Below are 20,579 nucleotides of genomic sequence, written 5' to 3' on the forward strand. Positions count from 1 at the left end.
CTCAGTGTCATTTTGGTGTACGTGTTTGAACAGGTGCCAGATTTATGCAGGACATAGCTGCATTTCATTAATTATGAGAAATAATCTGTTTGTTGTTTTAAAATGAAATTGTGAAACATTTAAGCACAAGAATGAAAGACAATATAAATGGAAGTCATCTTCTCTACTGGTTTAGCCTTGCCAAATAGATGTGCTACTGGCAGATAGATCCATGAGACCTTTTGAAAAGGGGGTCTATTCTGAAAAGGATGCCTCTTGTTTTGTGAATTTACATTTTAATTCTGTAAAACTACCACTCTAATGCGGTGGGTTTTTTTCCTATCAGTGTCTGAAGACTAAAATTGTTCTTTTTTAAAAAATTGAAATCAAAAGATATGACTGCAGTTTGTCAGCTGTGTCGTTTGGGGTCAAGCTGTGTCTGTGTTTCATATTTTTAACTCCCTGTGGGCGCTTGCTTATCCCGATACATGGGTTTTTACCTGCACACTTCTCCCCACATCCCTGAAAGCTTATTTTTTTGTATTTTTAACAAGATAGACTGCCACGCTGCTTATAGCCGTGGTGGTGGTGGTTCAGGGTGAGCTAGGGGATGTTTTCAGCACTACTTTAGATACATTTCTTCTTTGTCTCTGGAATATCAAAGTTCAGTCTTTTGTATTCTACTGTTTTAAACCATAACCTGCCTACATTTGATGCCTGTAAGAGAGAGATCTCTTGGATGCTCTTTAAAGTGAGGAGGTGATGGTGTGAAAAACACTCAGAAGAAATGTATTTCCTTATTTACAGGTAAATATTATGCAAAGAAGTTTTTGGGCATGTGTTCGTGCCAAAAATGTTCTTCTTTTGGAAGGGTATATCAGTTCCCACTGGACATATTGCCACTGTCTCCAGGCTTCTTTTGAAGTTTACTCTCCACACATGTTCTCCTCTTTTCACCGGGGGCTCAAGCAGTTTGCTCTATCTGGTCATGTGTTTTTGTCCTGCTTGTAACCAGATGTTTCTCATTCAGGAGCTCCTCCTTGCTTCCTCTGTGGGTTTTATTATAAACTTCTGTTTGTACCCTCTCTTTTTTGTAGCATTTTATGCTGTTCATTGCCAGCCAACTGTCTAATTTAATTACTTGTAGTCATGAGCAAAACCGAGTCAGAGCTTGAAGTGCAGGTGTTGCTGTGATCTCAGGAGGAGGTAGCAGTGTCACCTATTCCTGGAGATAACATGGCAGAACCCTAGAGGAGCTGATTCACACTTAGGTGAGATATGACTGATAGTTGCTTCAGGCAGAGTCGCTCCTGGTGTTTTTGTGTACCTGGGATTATAGTGGAGTAGGATGCTGGACACGATGATGTTTAGGCTTTCCCTGTTGGTAGTGAAAATAAGTAAGTTAATAGTATCACGTAGCCAGTGCAAGACAGCGGTTGTTCAATAAGTGTTCCATCCAGCACCTGCAAAAACTCCAGGAAAGGAAGAGCTACTGCTTTTCTGGGAGCAGTGCATTTGCTGTCTCTGTCCTCAGTGTGAGGCAGCCACTGCTGGGTGAGTGCCAGCTGGCATTCTCAGTGCAGCTGTTTGCTTGAAACTGAGGTAATATGATCATGTTCAGTGATAGAAAGTGGCTGTGTGGACCTGACCTCTCGCTTGGAGCACTGAGGCGAGGTGCACGTGTTCATTGCAAGGAACTAATAATTCTTTTATTTGTTCTAATGTTCTGCACGTTTGGCTCAGCATCTGAACATTATTTCAGTGTACCAGCCTGTAATAAAAATGCCCCAATTAAATTTTAACACTCCAGAATATAGGTAAATTAATGGTTTCTTTCCTCCCTCCCCTTAGGTGCTCATTAACAATATTTTGCTATAGCTGACATTTTTTTTCTTGCAGGCCTTTCCCAAGAACAATTCTGTAGCAGCCCATCTGTTTTATTTTGTTGATTTGCAGCTAATGTATGCCATGATCAGCTAAAATGACAGGAGGGGAAGAAGATTGCTTATTTTTGTTTCATTGCCCTTGATACTGCAATTGGGGTCAGGGAGTCTCTTTCTTTATGGAAAAGCCACAGAGCACACTAACCTACAAGATTTCTTTCTAAAGAAGACTTTAGCATAGGGCAGGCGGAGAAAGGGGGTTAATCTTTACAGAAACCACAGTGTAAACAGAGACTGGTAGTGCCTTTGGAAAAACAAATGCTGAACAGAGTTCTCAGAAGTGATAAAGACTTTCCTTAGGGACCAGGTAAAAACAGTTGCAACCCAGGAAATTGCTTCAACTCACTGACAACAAGGTTCAAAGGAAATGATGTATTGTGCAGAGACAGTGGGAAAAGGGAGATGCTTATGAATGCTTATTGTGACTCATTTTGTGGCAGCTGTAGCTTTCAGTATTTCAAAAGTTACCTTATCCTGACTTTAGAAAACACTTAGTTCAAAAGCCTTTTGATGGTGACCACTCTAAGAGGTGCAAACTGACCCCTGTTGAATTCTGAGTCCCGTTCCAAGTATCTGTTCCTTTAACTCAAAATTGTTGAGCCCTTTGGTTGTTCAATAACTTGAAAATACCTGTTTTAGGCTAGAAGAGGAGAAATGAGTTGCCTGGAGCATAGAAGCTATTGTAGGGCTTTGGTACACGTATGCAGTTTGTGCTATAGTCTTCCTGTTGGTGATATCATCTTTCCTTTGCTCAAAACTTTTTTACTGTAAAGCCTCTCCATAACTGAGTCTGTGGGTACATGGAATATCTGGGGGGGGGGGAAATCTGCTTTCTAAGGAAAGAAGGTATTTTGCGTTTGCAAAGGCATTCTTACAGTGCCTGTAATATTTCTTGGCATAATCATAGCAGCTTTGCTGTTGTCTAATTCCTTTTTACTTTAATAATTCTCTTTTCAGATTCACACTTCTCTAATTAATGGACGGCCTAGTGCTGATGATCCTTCACGTGTATTACTAGAATTCACTTCTGCTCGGTTTATTCGCCTGAGATTTCAGAGAATACGGACTCTAAATGCTGATTTAATGATGTTTGCACACAAAGATCCAACTGAAATTGATCCTATTGTTACAAGGAGGGTAAGTTCTGGCAAGACAGTAGGCATGCGTGTGTAGAAGTTCTCTTACACTTGTAAACGCTGTACTTGCCTTTGTTCCCCATAGGAAATTTTGGGAGATGATGAATACCTGTTGTTATCTGTCAAAATCCTGGTGTTAGAGAATTCCCTCTTCACAGCATTTTGTTATTTTCTGTATAGCAGAAGCAACAATTTTATCTTTTCTGCTTAATGTTATTAACACACATAACATGCTTATTAACATAACCACAGAGCTCCTTTGGCTGCAACATTTGGATGCAGATAATTGGCAAGTAGTTGCTGTTAGATAATGTCCTCATACCTCTTCTGCTCAATCCTTTTCTACCTTTAACATGCCTTGAACACTTATTTTGAGCGTATTTTCTACTAGTGGTACCATAAGTAGTAATAGGGCCCGAATGCAACGCTTCTAACATTGTTATATGATGGTTGCTAACAGTAAAAATGTTACATTGTGCTTTAGCTTAGAAGAATGGAGACAGCACTCAAACTCACACCATACCCCCGTCTTCTCTACTGTTACTTTTGTGTGCACACCCCTGTATCTTCTTTCTGCAGTCTACACTTTCTTCTGATGCCACATCTTCCTCTTTTCCTGTTGCTCAAATATTGTGTTACCCTATTTTTCCTCAGTTTTCTACTTAGAATTCCAAAAAGCTGTTTTAGGGAATTTATACCTTTCCACACTTTTTCTTTCTGCTGTATTCCTCTTTCTGTTGGTCATCTTATTTTCCTTTTGGAAAGTTTAGGGTACTACTGTAGTAAGCCGTCCTATGAAGGGGGAGTATTGTTATTCTTGGCTTTAGTTAATATTATCAATGATGGATAACTGCAAAGAAAATTTGTTTCTTCTGTTCCACATTTCTTGTTTCCGTTTCTTCCTCTAAATACACAGAGTGCTGGCTATTTCTGACAGTTTGGTATGTGCCATTCTGTTTTTTGTTGCAAACACAGAAACTCTTCCAATTGAGTATAGTTATTACAGCCTCGCTAATCATGGAAACTGTGTTTACGTAAGGGTACACATTTAATATTTCTATTCTAAGTGAACAGAAACACAAAATTTTATTCATACTTAAAATCACTGTGTACTCATGAAAACCTAGTGCAGGATGATGCACAGATTTTTCAAGCCAACAAAGAGCAATAATGTCTGTATGGCATCTCTCCATATCAAGGGAACTGTTGTCAAAGGAACAAGGAGCAGTGGAAACTTGCCATCCTTGTCTGGCTTTCCCAATAGAAGTCATTAGACAAACTAGTATTCCACAAAACAGGAAGAAAAGGGTAGCCACAAATGACATATTTTCTGTGTGGTAGAAGGTTAACTGTAAGTTATATGAATTCCTGTTTTGTTAGATGTGTTTACCAATGATCTGAAAAAGAGGTTGAACACAGAAACAGCAAAATTTGCAAATAGCTTATGTTAGTTTTGATTAGCCAGTAGTTAGGATGTTACAGGACCCTCACCAAAACAGATGAAAATGGGCAAGATGGCATGTGATTCACTTTTCATGGATGTCATAATACATGATTATAAATAACTTTCCATTCTTCTTTCCGGTCAGGGCTATTAATCCCCACCAAAGTAAAAGTGGAGATGTTCAAATGGCAGAGCAACAGGTCAAAAGTTATTTAAATATCAGTAACGATGACTATTCCATAGTCATTCAAAAAGACCAATAGTGAAAAACAGTGCTTTCCAGAGTCCATTGAATGCCCAAGTGAGACATAGCTAAGGTGAACAAAGGCGTTTCTTTCTTAGTTTTTGTTTTAGCTTTTCTCTTCTCCCCATCGTCATGCCTTTTCCTTTTCATGTTTTCTGAAGGGAATAAATTCTATTGCATCTGACTTTCCATTATCCAGTGTGCATATAGCCTTTTTCTATCTTGTGTTTAGTGTACGCTGTGTATAAATTGACATTGCTCTTGTGACTTCAAACAAATGGAACTGTGCCAATTTATACCCTTTCTTTCACTAAGCCTGATTCTGTTGATCAAGATGCAGCTTGGATTACACTGTCTGCTATATTTGTAATAGATCAAAAAAGAAATAAAACAAGATCTGACAGTTTTGTCTCCAGAAATGAATTCTGTAGTTTGGCACCTGCATTTTACAATCCACTTAGCAATTCAATTTCTGTTTTGTCTTACAGTATTACTATTCTATAAAAGATATCTCTGTTGGAGGCATGTGTATATGTTCAGGCCATGCGAAGGCTTGTCCACTGGATCCAGCAAGCAATGTATGTATTTTTCTTTTTTTTTTTTTTAATGTGCTTTATTCGTAAGGTGGAACATGAGAAAAAAAATCTTGATATTCCTCACAGTTCTGTGAATATATGTGTGCTCTTCGCTTAGAAGAATAGACAGAAGCAGTGCCAGGATGTAACAGTGCTGGCAACCAGAATAATAAACATTCATACAATGTCAGTGGAGGCTTTCTTTGGAATGAAAGAATAGGTTTCAGATAATTCAGTCCATACTGAAAGTTTCCTAGGAACAACAGAAATTTGGGTTATGTTGTGTAGCTCTAGAGATGAACACTAATACTCAGTCTTTCTTTTCCTTGTTAATATTAATCAAGGTGCTTCCTAAATGACTGTCAAATATTTAATGATACTTGCAAACAAATGTTGGTTCTAGAATGGGACATTTACTATGTGGGAAATAATAATTAAGTGATCAGTTAAGCTAGTCTAGAAAATCATGAACTGTTTATAATGTCTTCCAATTTGTTGCTTTCTTTTTGCACCATTAAGAAACACATAAGTATAATTGAAATACTGAAATATAATGTGATAATGATGGTCCAAACCTATGCACACATTATCACTAATACAGAATTTCCAATCTACTAGTATTATTAATGTGCCACAATGTGAGATCTCTTCATATACTATTCACTTAAGTAAGTTTTGTAGTATTTAACAGAAAATCTTGTTTGTATATGACATTAAGCCATTGTGTAAGAACTAATAAAAAAAACCCGAAACAGCTAGAAGACATCTTACAGAGAATGCATTTACAGTTCTAAGCAGTTTCCATGGATCCTTGTAAAAATTTTACAAAGTCCTCAGTTTAATCCTTCTAAGCCTTTTCTGTGTATAGCAAGTGTTGAACTATTATTTCAGATGGCCTTAGTTATCAAACTGCAGCATTGTCTCAGTGCCATCTGTCAGAATTGGGTCTACCTCAGAAAATAAATGCTGTTACTGCAATTGATACATACTTCAGATAGTTTGGCTACTGGATAAAATAAAAGCATTTTGACAAGCATGGTGTCTTGCTTTGAAAGATGGCAAATATGTTTGTCATCTGGCTGGTATGAAAAGTAGCATTAAGTAAAACATCTCAAGCCATAAAAGATTTGGAGTACTTGGTTTAGCTCTCCAGGGATACTCTTCGGACTGAGCCATACCAACATAGGTGGGCTTTGGCTTAGAAACATCATGGAGGTAGTTCTTAGCACAATGAATCTTTCCCCTAGCATTACAAAGAATAAACTTGCTTGAATTTACTGCCTTGCTTATCTGAAGCATTCCTTAACCTTGTTTTGCAAGATTTATGCTTTGTCCTGTGAGCCACAGAATTTCTCTGGATTACCTTGCTGCTTTAACCTTGAGTGGCTTCACAAGGACCACAAAGAATCCCCTCCACTGAATAACAATAAGGACGGCAATTTTTGCTCCTCACTTCTCCAAACTATGGGGTTTGTTTTATCTTTTCCAAGCTCTTTCTGTGGCTCAGAGAATTTGGTTGTTCCCTACAGCAATATTTTCATGCTGGTACTAAGCTGGGACTAAGGTGCTCTGCTGAGGAACTGAAGAGTAACTGAAAAGCTGGTCCTGCTCTTATCTCAGATTAGTTTAAAAACTCCTGCTGCCCCTTACATAGAATTAGTTGTGCAGTTAGAAGGTTACATGATGAGTTGACTCATCCAGTAAAAAAAAAAAGCTGAACATTAAAGCTAATTTTTATTGGATCAGCCAACAAAACTGATTTCACTTTGCAGCTGCAGGATTGCTGCATCTGAGGGAAGGGTGGAGAATGGCTCGCTCCTCCTACTGTAAGTTAGCTATCAGATCAGTTTTCCTCTAATGTGAAGCTGTATCTGAGGGCTACCAGCATTTTGGCTTATTTACTGAACTGGGCAACTGTCATGCTTTGGCCAAATGTCTTCCTTCGCATCGTGGCTGTTTTCTTAAAATAGAACTATACAAGTTAAACACACTCTTCTGTCTCTCGGTGAATGCAGGATACATAAATGAATAAAAGAGTATAACCATTTTTAATGTTTTCATAATTTGAACTGGAATGCAGATTATGTACATGGACAGATTCTTTAAATCATCACATTGTGTAAATATTTGTTTTTCTTTTAAATTAGAAATCCATCTGTCAGTGTGAACACAACACATGCGGAGAGACATGTGATCGGTGTTGTCCTGGTTTTAACCAAAAGCCTTGGCATGCTGGCACCTTCCTGGTTAAGCACGAATGTGAACGTAAGTTGAAAGCAGTACAAAAGAGAAATTTTATTGCAGCTGCTGGTGAAAACTGAAATTGGGTTCTACATGATTTTGTTATTAATTTTATTTCTAACCACATGTTCATGAAGAATTAACAGAAAAATTACATGTAGAATTGTAGTTTTATTTAACTCAGAACATTTTATTGTAACGTGCTGATATTGGTGGAATACTGTATTAAAAAATCATTTCAAGTGGTTTAGTTTTTATAATTATGGTCATCTTATCTTGATAAAATAAGAGGATGGTATCCCGATAACTAAAAATCTTTTTACAGATTTTTCAATAAATTAAAATTTAATGGCATTATTTTTATATAAATGGCACTTTCATATATTAGCCTTGCTGAAACAAAATATTTTTACATGGTCAAAATGAATCTGAGTTTCTGAGTTTAATGGAAAAAACAATGTATCGAGTTTTCCAACATGGAAAGAAAACATAGCTTGAAATACCTCCTTCTCACAGGGTGGGAATTGCATTTTCAGGTTTATTGTAGTAAGGATAGTCATAATTGAACTTGAACATCTTACTCCCAAAGGTCACATAACATTAGATTTCTGAACATAATAAAATTCAGTGCTCCATTACATGTGAGTGCTTATTCAATTGTAGGATGGCAGCTATAGTTTTACCATGAGTGGTTAAAAATAAATAAAAAGAAGCAGATATCCCCATATTAAAAGTAGTAATTGCTTATTTGTGTCCTGTAAACTTTGGTTACAGAGATCTTTGTTTCAGTAGGGACTGTGTCTGCACTGGGAATACATTCTGGAATGAAATCAGGGAACATTTGTTTTCATGTTTAATTTTTGAGACACACTTCTTATGGCCTGTTCAACCCTCAGTGAATTGTACTTTCATGGTGGAAGCAGTTCCCTGGGATCTGGTTCAGATGTGAAGAGAATGACTCCCTACAATGTTGATGAGCTTTGAATTTCTCTTTATGTGGAAATGAATGTTTTAATACCACAGGGGGAGAAAGGGTGAGAGCTACCTCATTTTCACAGCAGCAGTTTATTAGATTAGCTCTCCTGCGTGCAGACCTGAAACCTAGGATTTCAAATCTGAACTTCTAAAGAAGTTATAAGATTTGGAATCCTTTTGTTCTGACCCAGTTCTTATATGCATATGCGCAAATCAAGTGGTTTTAGGATGTCTCTCAACTTTCATAGAAATTATTTTAATTTACTCATACCGTTCTGCTGCCTTCTTTATAATTCCTTTTGTATTTTAAATTAGCTGGCTCTTTCGTGAACCATATGTGTGTGCAACCAACAAAAGGTTTCTGGACTATCAATTTAAACAGAAAAAAAACATTAAAAAACCTCACAAAGAACATAATTAGGGTATATCGGTCAACTTCCATACTCTCCCAGACAAAACATTGAGAAAAAAAATACAATATACAGAATTCCAAGCTTTGTTTGTGATGGACCATGTTACTTTTCTCAGCTGAAGTAGTAAATTAATGCTTAGATGTGCTGTTGGTGACAATGGATGCAGCACCAATGCTAAAACATTGACCAGCTCTTTTTAATACCTTAGTAACAGTGTGGCATCTCCAGCCAGAGAGTATTTGCTAACGCAGTTCCTTCTCTTTTAGCATGCAATTGTCATGGGAAGACTGAGGAGTGTTACTATGACCAGGATGTTGCAAACAGAAATCAGAGTTTGAACATTCATGGAGAATACATTGGGGGTGGAGTGTGTGTGAATTGTACAAGCCACACTGGCGGCATTAACTGCGAGACCTGCATTGACGGTTACTTCAGACCTAAAGGGGTAAATGCATGATCTGTTGTCACTTCACTGTAAAGCTCAGTGTTCAAACCATTGCTTCAGCATGGGGAGTTAAGTTATTAAAAAGAGATGACACAGTTAGGACTGCCATTTTATGATGGTTAACTTCTAATTCTGACAGTGTAGCAGTTGCTTTTCACAGCTGGAAATCTATAAAGTCAACACTCGCAGAAATAGGAAAGTGAATTGTGTTGATATGAAGAAATACACTTGAGGTCAGGGCCCCCAGCTAGTATTTCAATTTAATTTAAAGAAGGATGTGGTCCTGTAAACAGAACTTTTGCCTCAATAATGAATTTCAAGATTAGTTATCACAGATCAAAAAAATATTGCTGTATGTGATATCTGAGAAAAAAAAGTCTGTAATTTTTATTTTTAAATGCAATGTAGAATTAATAACCACTGAAATTCTATAGTGTCTCATGAATGCCTTTCATTTTCAGTGCAGTGGGAATTATTTTTTGTGTTTGTTTCATCATGTAAGGCAGTATTTTCATCTAAGTTGAAGCTGTTAGAAGATGAATCTTTTATTAGTTGTATTGCCAATATGGGCTGTGCCTGTGCTTTAGACAGCTGCACTATTACTTTGTGCTTAAATTCCTGATCTTTTGTCTGTATGGTTTCAGTTGGGTAAATCATGGCCTTTAGTCTGATTGGTGTTCAATCTTCAAATGCAGAAAACATCAGCAAATAACAATAATTACATTCTGCCTGATATACTGGTTTTAGCCTTAGAGCTTGAGAAAAGGAGTACTGATCTCTTCAACAGCAGGGCACTTGCTAGGTATTTTCCTCTGAATCAGGTTATCATCCAGCTGATTGGGATTTTACATATGTATGTGTTTGTGTGTATAGTGTATCCACAGTATGTATATATACCAAGTTCATGCAGAACTTCTAGTTTATATTCCCAGTGTGATATTAGACCAAGGTTTAACTTTGGTTGAGGTAACCTTTCCAAAACCAAAAAGAAATTCTTCCAATGTCTAATGTTCATTTTTCTTCACTTATCCTTTTTTGTTCAGTTACTAACTTTAATTAGTTTTTTGAACCATGTTGACCAGAATAACTGAATTATTTGTCAATATTACTTTAGGTAGTGAATGCTTAAAATCTATTTCATTATATTTATTGATATTAATTGTACAAGGGTCTTATTTATTTCTACACCTGTTTTTTAAGTTGAGAACATAGTTGTGTCTAAATAACTTAAATGTTTCTGAATAAAAATAAAAATTTAACTTTAATAGAATCACAGAATCATTTAGGTTGGAAAAGACCTTTAAAATCATCAGTTACATCCATTAACCTAACACTGCCAAGTCCACCACTAAACGATGTCCTTAAGTGCCACATCTACACATCTTTTAAATACCTTCAGGGATGGTGGTTCAACCATTCCCTGGGCAGCCTGTTCCAATGCTTGACAATCTGTTTGGTGAAGAAATTTTTCCTAATATCAAATCTAAACCTCCCCTGGTGCAACTTCAGGCAATTTCCTCTCATCCTAAATTGCATGGGCTAAGCTTGGCAACCATCTCATTTATGTTAAAGTGCAAGCTACCTACACAGAAGTAATTCTTTCCTATTTTTTGTTTAAGAAGTAAATAAAAGCTTCCAATTATTAAAGGTAAGATTTTTATTTTGTAATCTATTTTTATAGGTATTGCCAGATAGCCCAGATCCATGCCAGCCGTGTTCATGTGATCCAAATGGGTCTTTACATGACGCCTGTGTCAAAGATGAGAAACATGCAGAAGGAGGTAAGATCCCTAAAAGACAGTGATATTAAAGAATAAGTTCAGCAATGATCAGAGGAAAAGCTGAATCACATTTGTGATATCTCTTTAAAAAAATCATATGTTTTTTATGTTTACTCATCACCTGCATTCTTAGGAAATTCAGATTTTAAATTCCCAAATTTGTGAGATTTCTTTCAGATTCATGGCTTGCAAACTTGTGTATGTTTGGATGAGTACTCCCCATAGAATATAGTGGAGAATTTTGGCTTTAGAGAGCTTTCTTCTTTTACAGCAAAGATTAAAACTAGTACAACCATAATGTTTTAATGTCTTTTCCTCTCTAAGCATATTTCCATTTGAAACCTAGAAAAAAAAAACTTTGAAAGGTGTCGTGTTTATGTGCTACCTATTATTATAGTTAGGATTGCAAGCTGTTCACCATAGCTCTGTAAAAGCTATCTTCAAATAGAGAATGAACTGTTTCCTTGTGCTTTGGAAACAGTGGATTGTCATATTTTTTCTGATTCTTTTGTTGACAAACTTCTGAAAATACTGTAGGAAGGTAACAAAACTCAAGAGTTCTTATGAGATGTTTTAATGGGGCTAATTGCAATCTATTGACAAAAGATACTGTAGCAATCTTTTTTGAAGTAGAGATCAATGGAACATAAAAGCAGCATAGCAGAGATGCAAATACAGGATCCAGAGGTGTAAAACCTGATGTAATCATGTACTGATTACATCAGTTCAGTGAAATGGTACTGATTAACTGTCATAGTGGTGTATATGGGGACCTTGGCTGGCTGCAACTGCCTACCCAGCCACTCTCTTACTGCCATTCTCTGTAGGACAGGGGGAGAAAATAAGATGAAGCATCTTATGAGATGAAGTAAAAACCAGGAGATTGCTTGCCAGTTATCATCATGGGCAAAACAACTTGACTTGGGGTAAATTAATGCAACTTATTGCCAATTTAAATACATTCATATAGTGACAAACAAAAACAAAAATTAAAAATAATGCCGCCTCCTCCTTTGACACTGCTTTCTCCTTGCACTTTTCTCTGACTGCAGCGTGGATCTTTCCCACTGGCTGCTGTCCTTCAGGGAAAGTCTGCTCCACCATGGGTTTGCCATGGGACGCAGTTCCTTTGGGTAATATCCACCTGTTCTTCATGGGGTCTCTGCAGGCTGCAGTGTGGATATCTGCTCCAGCATGGTCTCCTCTAGGGGCTAGAGAGAATCTCTGCTCTGGCACCTGGAGCACCTCCTCCCCTTCCTTCTTTGACCTTCCCTGACCCACCTGGCTGAGGGGCTCAGCTGTGCTCTGTGGTGGGCCTGGTGGAACTGGCTGGAGCCACATGGGGCAGCCCTGGCCGCTCCTCACAGAGGCCGCACTGCAGCCTCCCTGAGTACAGCCCATCACACAAACTGATAGGAGAGGCAGTAGAAGCAGCAGAGAGGATGAATGCAAAGGCTGGGAAAAGCACAGCAAGACAGTGTGATGCCTGTACCAAACCTGTGGGTGAGAGTGTACAGGTTACAGATGACAGACTTAACAAAGAAGCCGCTCAGACTCTTAAATGGAACAACTTTTATTCAAGCATTTGCCACTACTAGCATTCAGTGCTTTTCTAAAATAGAGGCTATGGTTTTGAGATGGAAGAATGATTAATTCAAAGAAATGCAACATCCTGCTTGAGTGATAAGCAGCTGCTTGGTCTCTCTGATCCTGTCTGTTGCTGCTGTGGTCCTCCTTTGCACACCTTCTGTGCTGGCCACTGGTGCAGGTCATTCTGCGGGAGCCTGGCAGCTGAAAGGCAGTTACCAGGTTGTCAGCTCTTCTCTCAGCGGAAGAGAGAATCAAAAAGCTAAAGACATTTTTTCCATCTTGTTTGGTTGTCAGTAATAGTGTCATTAGGAGCTCTCATAGTGTTTTATTCTTGCCTTGGAGCATTCAACAGATCTAAACCATCTCATAGTTGCTTTCTAAATCTGCTGATGCTTCCAGAATCTTGTTGCGTGGTTACTGTGCTTTACCACCTTGCTTCATGTATCTCCTCCTGCCTTTTTAATCCCCCGATCTTCTTTCTGGTAAATTCTTCTCCTGCCTCTTTTCTTGACCTCGCTAGGAAGAGAATAAAGCTCCTGTTTGGATCCTTCCTTTCCTTTCTTGCTTTTTCTCTATTGTCTTCGTCCATCTAATCTAAAGATCATTAACTGTGTCTTTCTAATAAATCAAGAAATGTGTCATACCACCATCCTGAAGATAAAATATCCAAAATCAGATTATCTCTCTCTGTTTTGCCTCCTTTTACTTTCATTGGCAAGCAGCCAGTCCTGCTCATCTAGCCCCAGGCATTCAAACAAGTTTCAGATCTCAGCCGTTCTTCTAGTCTCAAGAACCACATATTTATCTTATTTGATTTACCTATTTTAAGACCACAAGAACAAAACTAAGTCAGCTCTACACACAACTGGGCTTTGTAGCTGTTCTACCTACGATGGTCCTGTTCTTTGCTTCCTGTTTTTCTGTTTATTTGCTTTTCTGTGCTAAATGAGGTTCCAACAGATTAGGAAAACTGTTCACTTCTTGCACGTTATGTTTGATTATAGTGTTTGGGCCAGTGGGCCAGATTTGTGATTTTAAAGTCTTATTCAACAGGAAAGACACAATAATGCTAGTTGAAATTAAAAGCCTTTTAAATATTTGAGGAAAGGGTTTTGTGGTGATGGAAGAGGTGGTGTTAGAATCAAGAGCAGGTCTGGATATAATTTTTAGCATGAAACTACCCTAAAAGCAGATCACTTTTAACCTTTTTTTTTCACCTCAAATTTGTATTCAATACCCTGATAAAATTCTTTTTACTGTACACTGCTCACCTGGGGCAGCAGTTGGGTTTGAAGCACTGGGGAGCCTACATAAAGGAAAGGCTGGAAAGCATGATCTGACTGAACAAATCTATCTATTCACCTGTAAACCATACTAAATACACACCGGGTAGGTTGAAATACATCTCAGAGTTTGCTGGCTGGTTGTTTAAGGAGAAATTGCTTGCTTGGTGTAAGATGGGAATATGCTTCTTAAACGTGTGGTAAGCAAATGAGTCGGGAAGATTAAAAACATTAAATTAAAATGGAAATATGATAATAAGGAAAATCACTGGGGATATAAAGTCACTGTGAACAGTTCTAAAGGAAAATAAAGCTGGAGGCTGTGTGCTTGAATACTGTAGGTAAGCAACAATTAAAATGGGAAATTGTAGCAAATACCGTAATAACTAGTACATTGATGAAGTGGAACAGGAGGATTTAAAATACTGCATCCTGCAGTGATCATCAGGTTTCAGGAGATATGAAAAGGACACGAAGGAGTTGCTTTATAATTGACCAGCCATTGTTTCAGAAGTATTTTTCTATATTAAGCATGTATAAGTTCCATTTTTATCAGGCTGGTATAACTTTGTCCTCACATGTTTCACTCGGCATTCTGAAGTGAAATATTATTATTCTAGCTTTTATGGTATATTTTTGGTTTTGAATCTTTCATAGCAATGTTATATGATGTGTTCATGAGCAATATAGAAAAGAAGGAGCCAGAAACTTATAAATCGTAGTATGTTTGCAAACCGTGGTATTCATAAAATCAACTGATGAAAATGTCTCTGGGTTTTGTAACCGGCAGGCAGTAGGTTTAAAACTTATCAACCTATGTCCAATCCGTACTATTAATAGGTAAGCTTGACCATTGCTGATACTGTGTTCACTTGCAATTGTCCATACAGAAATGAAGGTGGAACCTATACATTCAGAACTACTTTGCACTCCAGTAATTAGGCTTCCTCAGTGTATCAGTACTCTTGTTTCAAGCTGTAGCGGCTAGATTTTAACAAATAGACATTTTACTTGGCTTTTAAGCACCTGCAAGAGCTGTGAGGTTTGGAAACTGACATTTGTGACTCAGTCTTCACTGCATGCTATCATGCAGTCAAGTTTTTTCCCTATTGCCTCTTTATGTACAATATAATCCAAATGACAAATGTCTATTTTTGCTGAAAAACGTTCTCAGACATTTTAGGCTTCATAGTACTTTGCTCAGCAAGCAGTCCCACTGACTTCCATGAGATCATTTTCGGAATTTATACACTGTTGAACGGCAGTGAAAATGGCAGAAGCCAGTCCCTGGGGTTGCAGGTTTTTTCAAAGGTCTGGTGTGTGCTTTTGCATGTATTTTATTTTTGCGCAGTTTTGGAAGACTGGTAGGCTGGGAGAAAACTAACCGATAAAACTTTGTATTTCAAGATGACTCATCCTCTAGGATGAACTTTCAAAGCCTCTGTACACTCACAGATAGGGCAGAAACAAAAAATTTTTAGGCAGAAAACAGGGAATAACAGCTTCAACAAATAAAGCCCCATTCAAACAAGGCCTGTGAAGCGACAGACCAAAAGCAAAAGGTGATCTGCTGAAGTGTTAGTTCATTACAACAACAGCAACAGGCAGACCTGAAACATCTGCCCTACATCAAAATGTAATTGGGCTGTTGACATAGTGCACGCTGCATATGCACTACAGAAGCCTAGTCAAAAATAACCAGTGAGACGCTGACAGGAATTTACATACTGTGTAATACAGTGAGAGCCTGGATGTTGCAAGTGCTGTAAATGAAAGAAGGCATTGAGCCAAACAAAATCTACAGACTAACCATATCAACAAGCATAACAGTTGGAAGAATATATGACAGCAGTGCCTATGCTGCCTTCTCTCTGTTGTGGACCATGAGGTCTCTTGATAGATGGTAGGCTGAAGGTTATCCGCTATTGCATATACTACATAAGGAAGGGCATTGCTGGGCTGGTGACAGTGGGGTTTCCAATCCTGGTCTGTCTTTCTCAACTGCAGAGAAAGAGCAGGAGAAAGGAAGGTTCTTGATGAGGAACTGAAAAAATGGACCGACTGGGCAGTGGAGGAGAGCCTATACATTTAAATGAGAGTTTGGGAGTTGTTCCATGCTGAGACATTTAATTGAATTTGAGTTTGCTGAGACTTGACTCATGATAACTAAGAATGAGTTCCTGAAGCTTTCAAATAAGACTGGCTCACTTCTAAAGAGTTAAACTTGCCTCTGTCTTTTACTGTTGAACCCTGGTGTACAGCAGGGTGTTTTCATCTAGAAGGAACAGAAGTTTCTCTCGTAAAACAAGATTGTTCAGCTAGGAAGCATTGACCCAGATCACAAAAGAGCCTGTGGCTTGCTGTGCTGTGGGGCCTCACCCGTGGCTATTTGAGAGGAGGGTAGCTCTGAAATCTGAGAATCAGTTGGGCCACAAGCATCAAAACCCATGGAGCACATGGTTTCATGATAGTAAGTAACAGAGATTTCATGCACTGAAGTTCTGTATATAATTAGGACAGATCAGGAAGGTGACAGTCAATATGATGTGCTACAGGAGATCAAAGAGACTCCAATATTAGAGAAGACAGACTGAATTTCATCTCTGTTTAGATTAACAGAGAATATAATTTAAAACACCTGTAGGTCTCTGCTTCTTCAAACTTCTAGTTAGAGAAACTATCAAAAGCTCTGGATTTGTGCATCAGGAGCTTGTTTAAAACTCTCTCAGAGGGCAGTCAACTTCAACTTTCTTGTAGGAATGAGAAGGCCTTCCTGAAAAAAAACTCTCAAAACAAGGTAACCTTTAAAAAGAATATCAGAATGAATAGCCCAAGACTGCTAATTGCAAGTATAGGGTTTATGTACTGCATATTAGACATGCAGAGAAGATGCATTCTTTTAGTGCAAAATTATTCAAGCAATGCAATTAAGTTACGAAAAAAAATCTCTATTAAACAATAAAAAAGAAGCTCCCTGAAAAAGCAGAAGTTATATCCAATGAAAGGTAATAGAAAAGGACATACATTGTGACAGATCCTGGAAAGTCATACTCTTAGTAACATACACACGTATTTTAAGAAATAATTTGCTAAATGCTCAAATTTTGCTAAGTACTACTACAGATAAATCAGAATCAAAAAGACAGCTAGAGATTCAAATTCAGTAGAAGTTAAATATGGTTAAGGTGTAATGAAGTTATAACCAGAGATCTCAAGAAAAAAAAAGACACAGCAGAAAAGCTAGATTATTTCTTTGTATCAGTGAATATAAGAACTTAGGGAATTTCCCACTCGCGAGTCTTTGTTCATGGGAACAAGTTAGAAGAGCCATCTCAAACAGAAGTGACAGGTGTAGAGCAGGCTGATAAATGAAGAATAAAAATTCATCAGGCATATGTCATATTTATCCATGGCATTTGGATGTAGTGGAAAATGAAGTTGCTTGAAGTGTTAATTATAGTTTATAATACTTTTTTAAACTTACATTAATACTACATAAATAGAACCTGCTTATCCAATTTGTAAAAGAAAGGGAGAGGGTTTTGAGAAATTAAAATCAGAAGGTTTGGTTTCTTTACCAAGCAAATCAGTAGAATTACAGTAAGTGATTTATATCTTTTCTGAACTGTGGCAAAAATGGGCAAAAACCAAGATCATTTTTTTGCAGAGGACATGTGCCTTGTGAATCTCTTTGAAGGATTCAATGAACATGTGAACAAAGGCTCATTTGATTAATATTGTATTTTGATTTTCAAAAAGTTTTGACAAGATCATTCACCAAAGACCACAAAAGGCAGTGTAATACAATAAAGAAGAAAGGTTCTTTCATGGATTAGTACTTGGTTAAAAGAATAAATGGACCGTTTTCACAGTGGTGATCAATATGAACAGCTGAAAATATTCATATTTAACCTGGAAAAGGGATGAGTAGGAGGGTGACAAAGTTAGCAAGTACAAAACCTTTCAGCATAGAGAAATTAAAGAACTGCAAAATGTTCAAAAAGATCTCAAGATAATCAGTGGCTGGATAGTAAAATAACCGATGCATTTCTGTAACAATTAAAGGAAAGGTAGAACACAGAGAAAAGTAGTTCTACTTGTACAGTGATTACAGCAATATCTGAATTAGGCACTATCAGTTGTGAAGCAACTCTGAGAATTATCTTGGACTGTGCCCTGAATGTATCAGCTCAATGCTGGCTCAGCAGTAGTCCAAAAGGTCAACAGAGCCTTAGGAAATATTACTGATGTTTAAAAAACAAGCCTGAAAAAAATGATCAAACCATTTATAGGTCTACACTATGCACTCTTTTCCGCTTAAATAATTTATTAGAAATGGAAACAGTGCAGAGAAGGACAATAGAGATTTTCAGCCATGCAAAGCAGTTTCTGTATAAAGAGATATTAAATGCGCTTAGGAGTTTTTGACATATGAAATAAAAATGTCATACAGGATATGATAGAGGTATATTAAAATCACAGATGACATGGAGAAAATGAGTAGGGAATGGTTACTTGCTGTTTTCTATGATACGAAAATTAGAGGGCAATAAATAGAGGTTTAACACTGTATGTTCTTTCACGCTACACATGGCTAAATGTGGAACTGCTAGGGAGCTTTATGGATTCTGAAAGTAAATGCATGTTCAAAGGTGCTTAGGTGAATTAATGGAAGATAAGTTTTTCAGGGACTGTTGGATGCAAGGAAGTAGGGATAAGTTTCAGTTTAGAAGATCTCAGATATGCAGATTTCTAGAAGCTCAGTATTCAGATTGCTATATATTTGCTCCATCCTTGCATGTTTTATTCTCGCCTCTCTCAGACAGGATGCTGAGTTAAATAGACATGATGGTCTGGCCCACAGTAAACACCCGTATGTTACACCTCCCAAAGGTGTTGCTTTGCATTCCCTTAACACACATACCTGATAATAATAATAATGATAAATCAAATACGTCTCATGTTTTCTTCCTCTTCCCATAGATATGTTGCCTGGTTTCTGTCACTGCAAGACTGGTTATGCAGGAGAGAGCTGTAACAGATGTGCCTTGGGTTACACAGGGTATCCTGAGTGCCTGCCCTGCAACTGCTCGGTGAAAGGCAGTGTGAATGCTGACCCTTGCATTGGTCCCTGCATCTGCAAGGTATGGATGTCAGATTCTTCTGAGCCATCGGAAGATACTAGTGATATTGAAAGATTACAGATAACGGTCTTCTATCATATGATAGCATTCCACTGTCCTTCCTAGCTGTGTTAGTATCTATGTTAGCCACTTCTCACAGAACACTTGTTCTTGGTCCTGTAAAGTCTTAGATTATCTTGTGTAATCTCAGTACTCACTGTAATTAACATAGGTACCTAGGACCCTGCTGCCAGTCATGCAAGTCCTTAGAATGTGATGAAGGGATATTTAAGAAGCCTGTTAATCATTTGTTTCGAGCTCCCGTTTTCATCTACTCAGAATCTATATGTTTAAAGTATTGTGGGCTCTAAAACTAACCTGTAATGTGACCTCAAAAGAAGAAATTAAGTGAACTGATGATATGTTAAAACAAACAAAAAAGTTGTCTTTCAGGAGCTGTCATTAAGGATATCATTCTCTCTTCTTGCTAAGTTCCAAACTGAGAGCGTTTGGTATGACTGTTTAGAAATCTCTAACATTTAAAAAAGATAATCCATCCTTTCTGTAGGATGAATTTCTTAAATTCTAGGAAGAAAATTCAAGAATTTTTCTGTGTGCCATCACGTACCTCCAGCAAATTATATATTGATAGTATATTGAAATAAAAAAAAATTAAAACATGCATCCATTTCTAATAAAATACCTACTGACCAGTAATGCTTTCAAAATGGTGGTGCTCTGTAAGTCATAGTTTAGTAAGTAAACCATGAATACGCCCAAAGGGCAACTTACTGTACTGTGGGTCAGTTTTTCTGTGTCATACTTCTGGGATTTTCCATCCAGCGTTTAATTAACAGAATTAGTCACAAATGTGAATTTAAAAAGCCTTACATTACATCCTTAAATACAAGAATGTACAAAAAATAATTCAGCCTATCTGCATGCACACATAAAGCTCTGATGTGACAACTGAACAGCGCTGAAATCTGCTCAGAAAATTAACCTTTTCTTCACTTTATGTAACAGCCACATGCTCTCTATCAGAAATAAGATCAATCCATATCACAGTTCTAATTCCTTAACTATCAAGTCTAGAAGATCAGAAAAGGGGTTCTTTTGCTATATTCTGACTTGAAAGGGAGCTTTGATGAACGTGTCACGTGCTATATACAAGACAACCACTGCTTAATTATTTTTATTATTATTACATTATTTGTGTAGTGCTGAACTGACCTGTTAGTACCGTCAGACCAAAATGAACAAGAATAGAATAGAGATAATTGTTCCTAACCCAGAGAATTCTCACTACATACGCATTTTCCTTGATGTTCATCCTTTGTCTCCTTTCTGCTCCTCTAATCTCTTTTTAAATGCTTGTAGGGGGAAAATTGTACTCTTTGCAGATAG

General features: G+C 37.5%; 1 protein-coding gene across 2 annotated transcripts in view; it reads left to right on the forward strand.

Moving 5' to 3' along the window:
• Nucleotides 1-20,579, forward strand: part of LAMA2 (laminin subunit alpha 2) — a 377,228-nt gene that overhangs the window by 142,596 nt on the left and 214,053 nt on the right. For both annotated transcript variants that reach the window (XM_037392615.1, XM_037392616.1), the window contains exons 5-10: nt 2,880-3,059; nt 5,235-5,324; nt 7,469-7,586; nt 9,217-9,395; nt 11,077-11,176; nt 19,033-19,193. In XM_037392615.1, the coding sequence (XP_037248512.1) occupies nt 2,880-3,059; nt 5,235-5,324; nt 7,469-7,586; nt 9,217-9,395; nt 11,077-11,176; nt 19,033-19,193 (828 nt within the window). The remainder of the gene's footprint in view (nt 1-2,879; nt 3,060-5,234; nt 5,325-7,468; nt 7,587-9,216; nt 9,396-11,076; nt 11,177-19,032; nt 19,194-20,579) is intronic.

This window comes from Falco rusticolus, chromosome 6, assembly GCF_015220075.1.
Source record: "Falco rusticolus isolate bFalRus1 chromosome 6, bFalRus1.pri, whole genome shotgun sequence".
Lineage (NCBI taxonomy): Eukaryota > Metazoa > Chordata > Aves > Falconiformes > Falconidae > Falco > Falco rusticolus.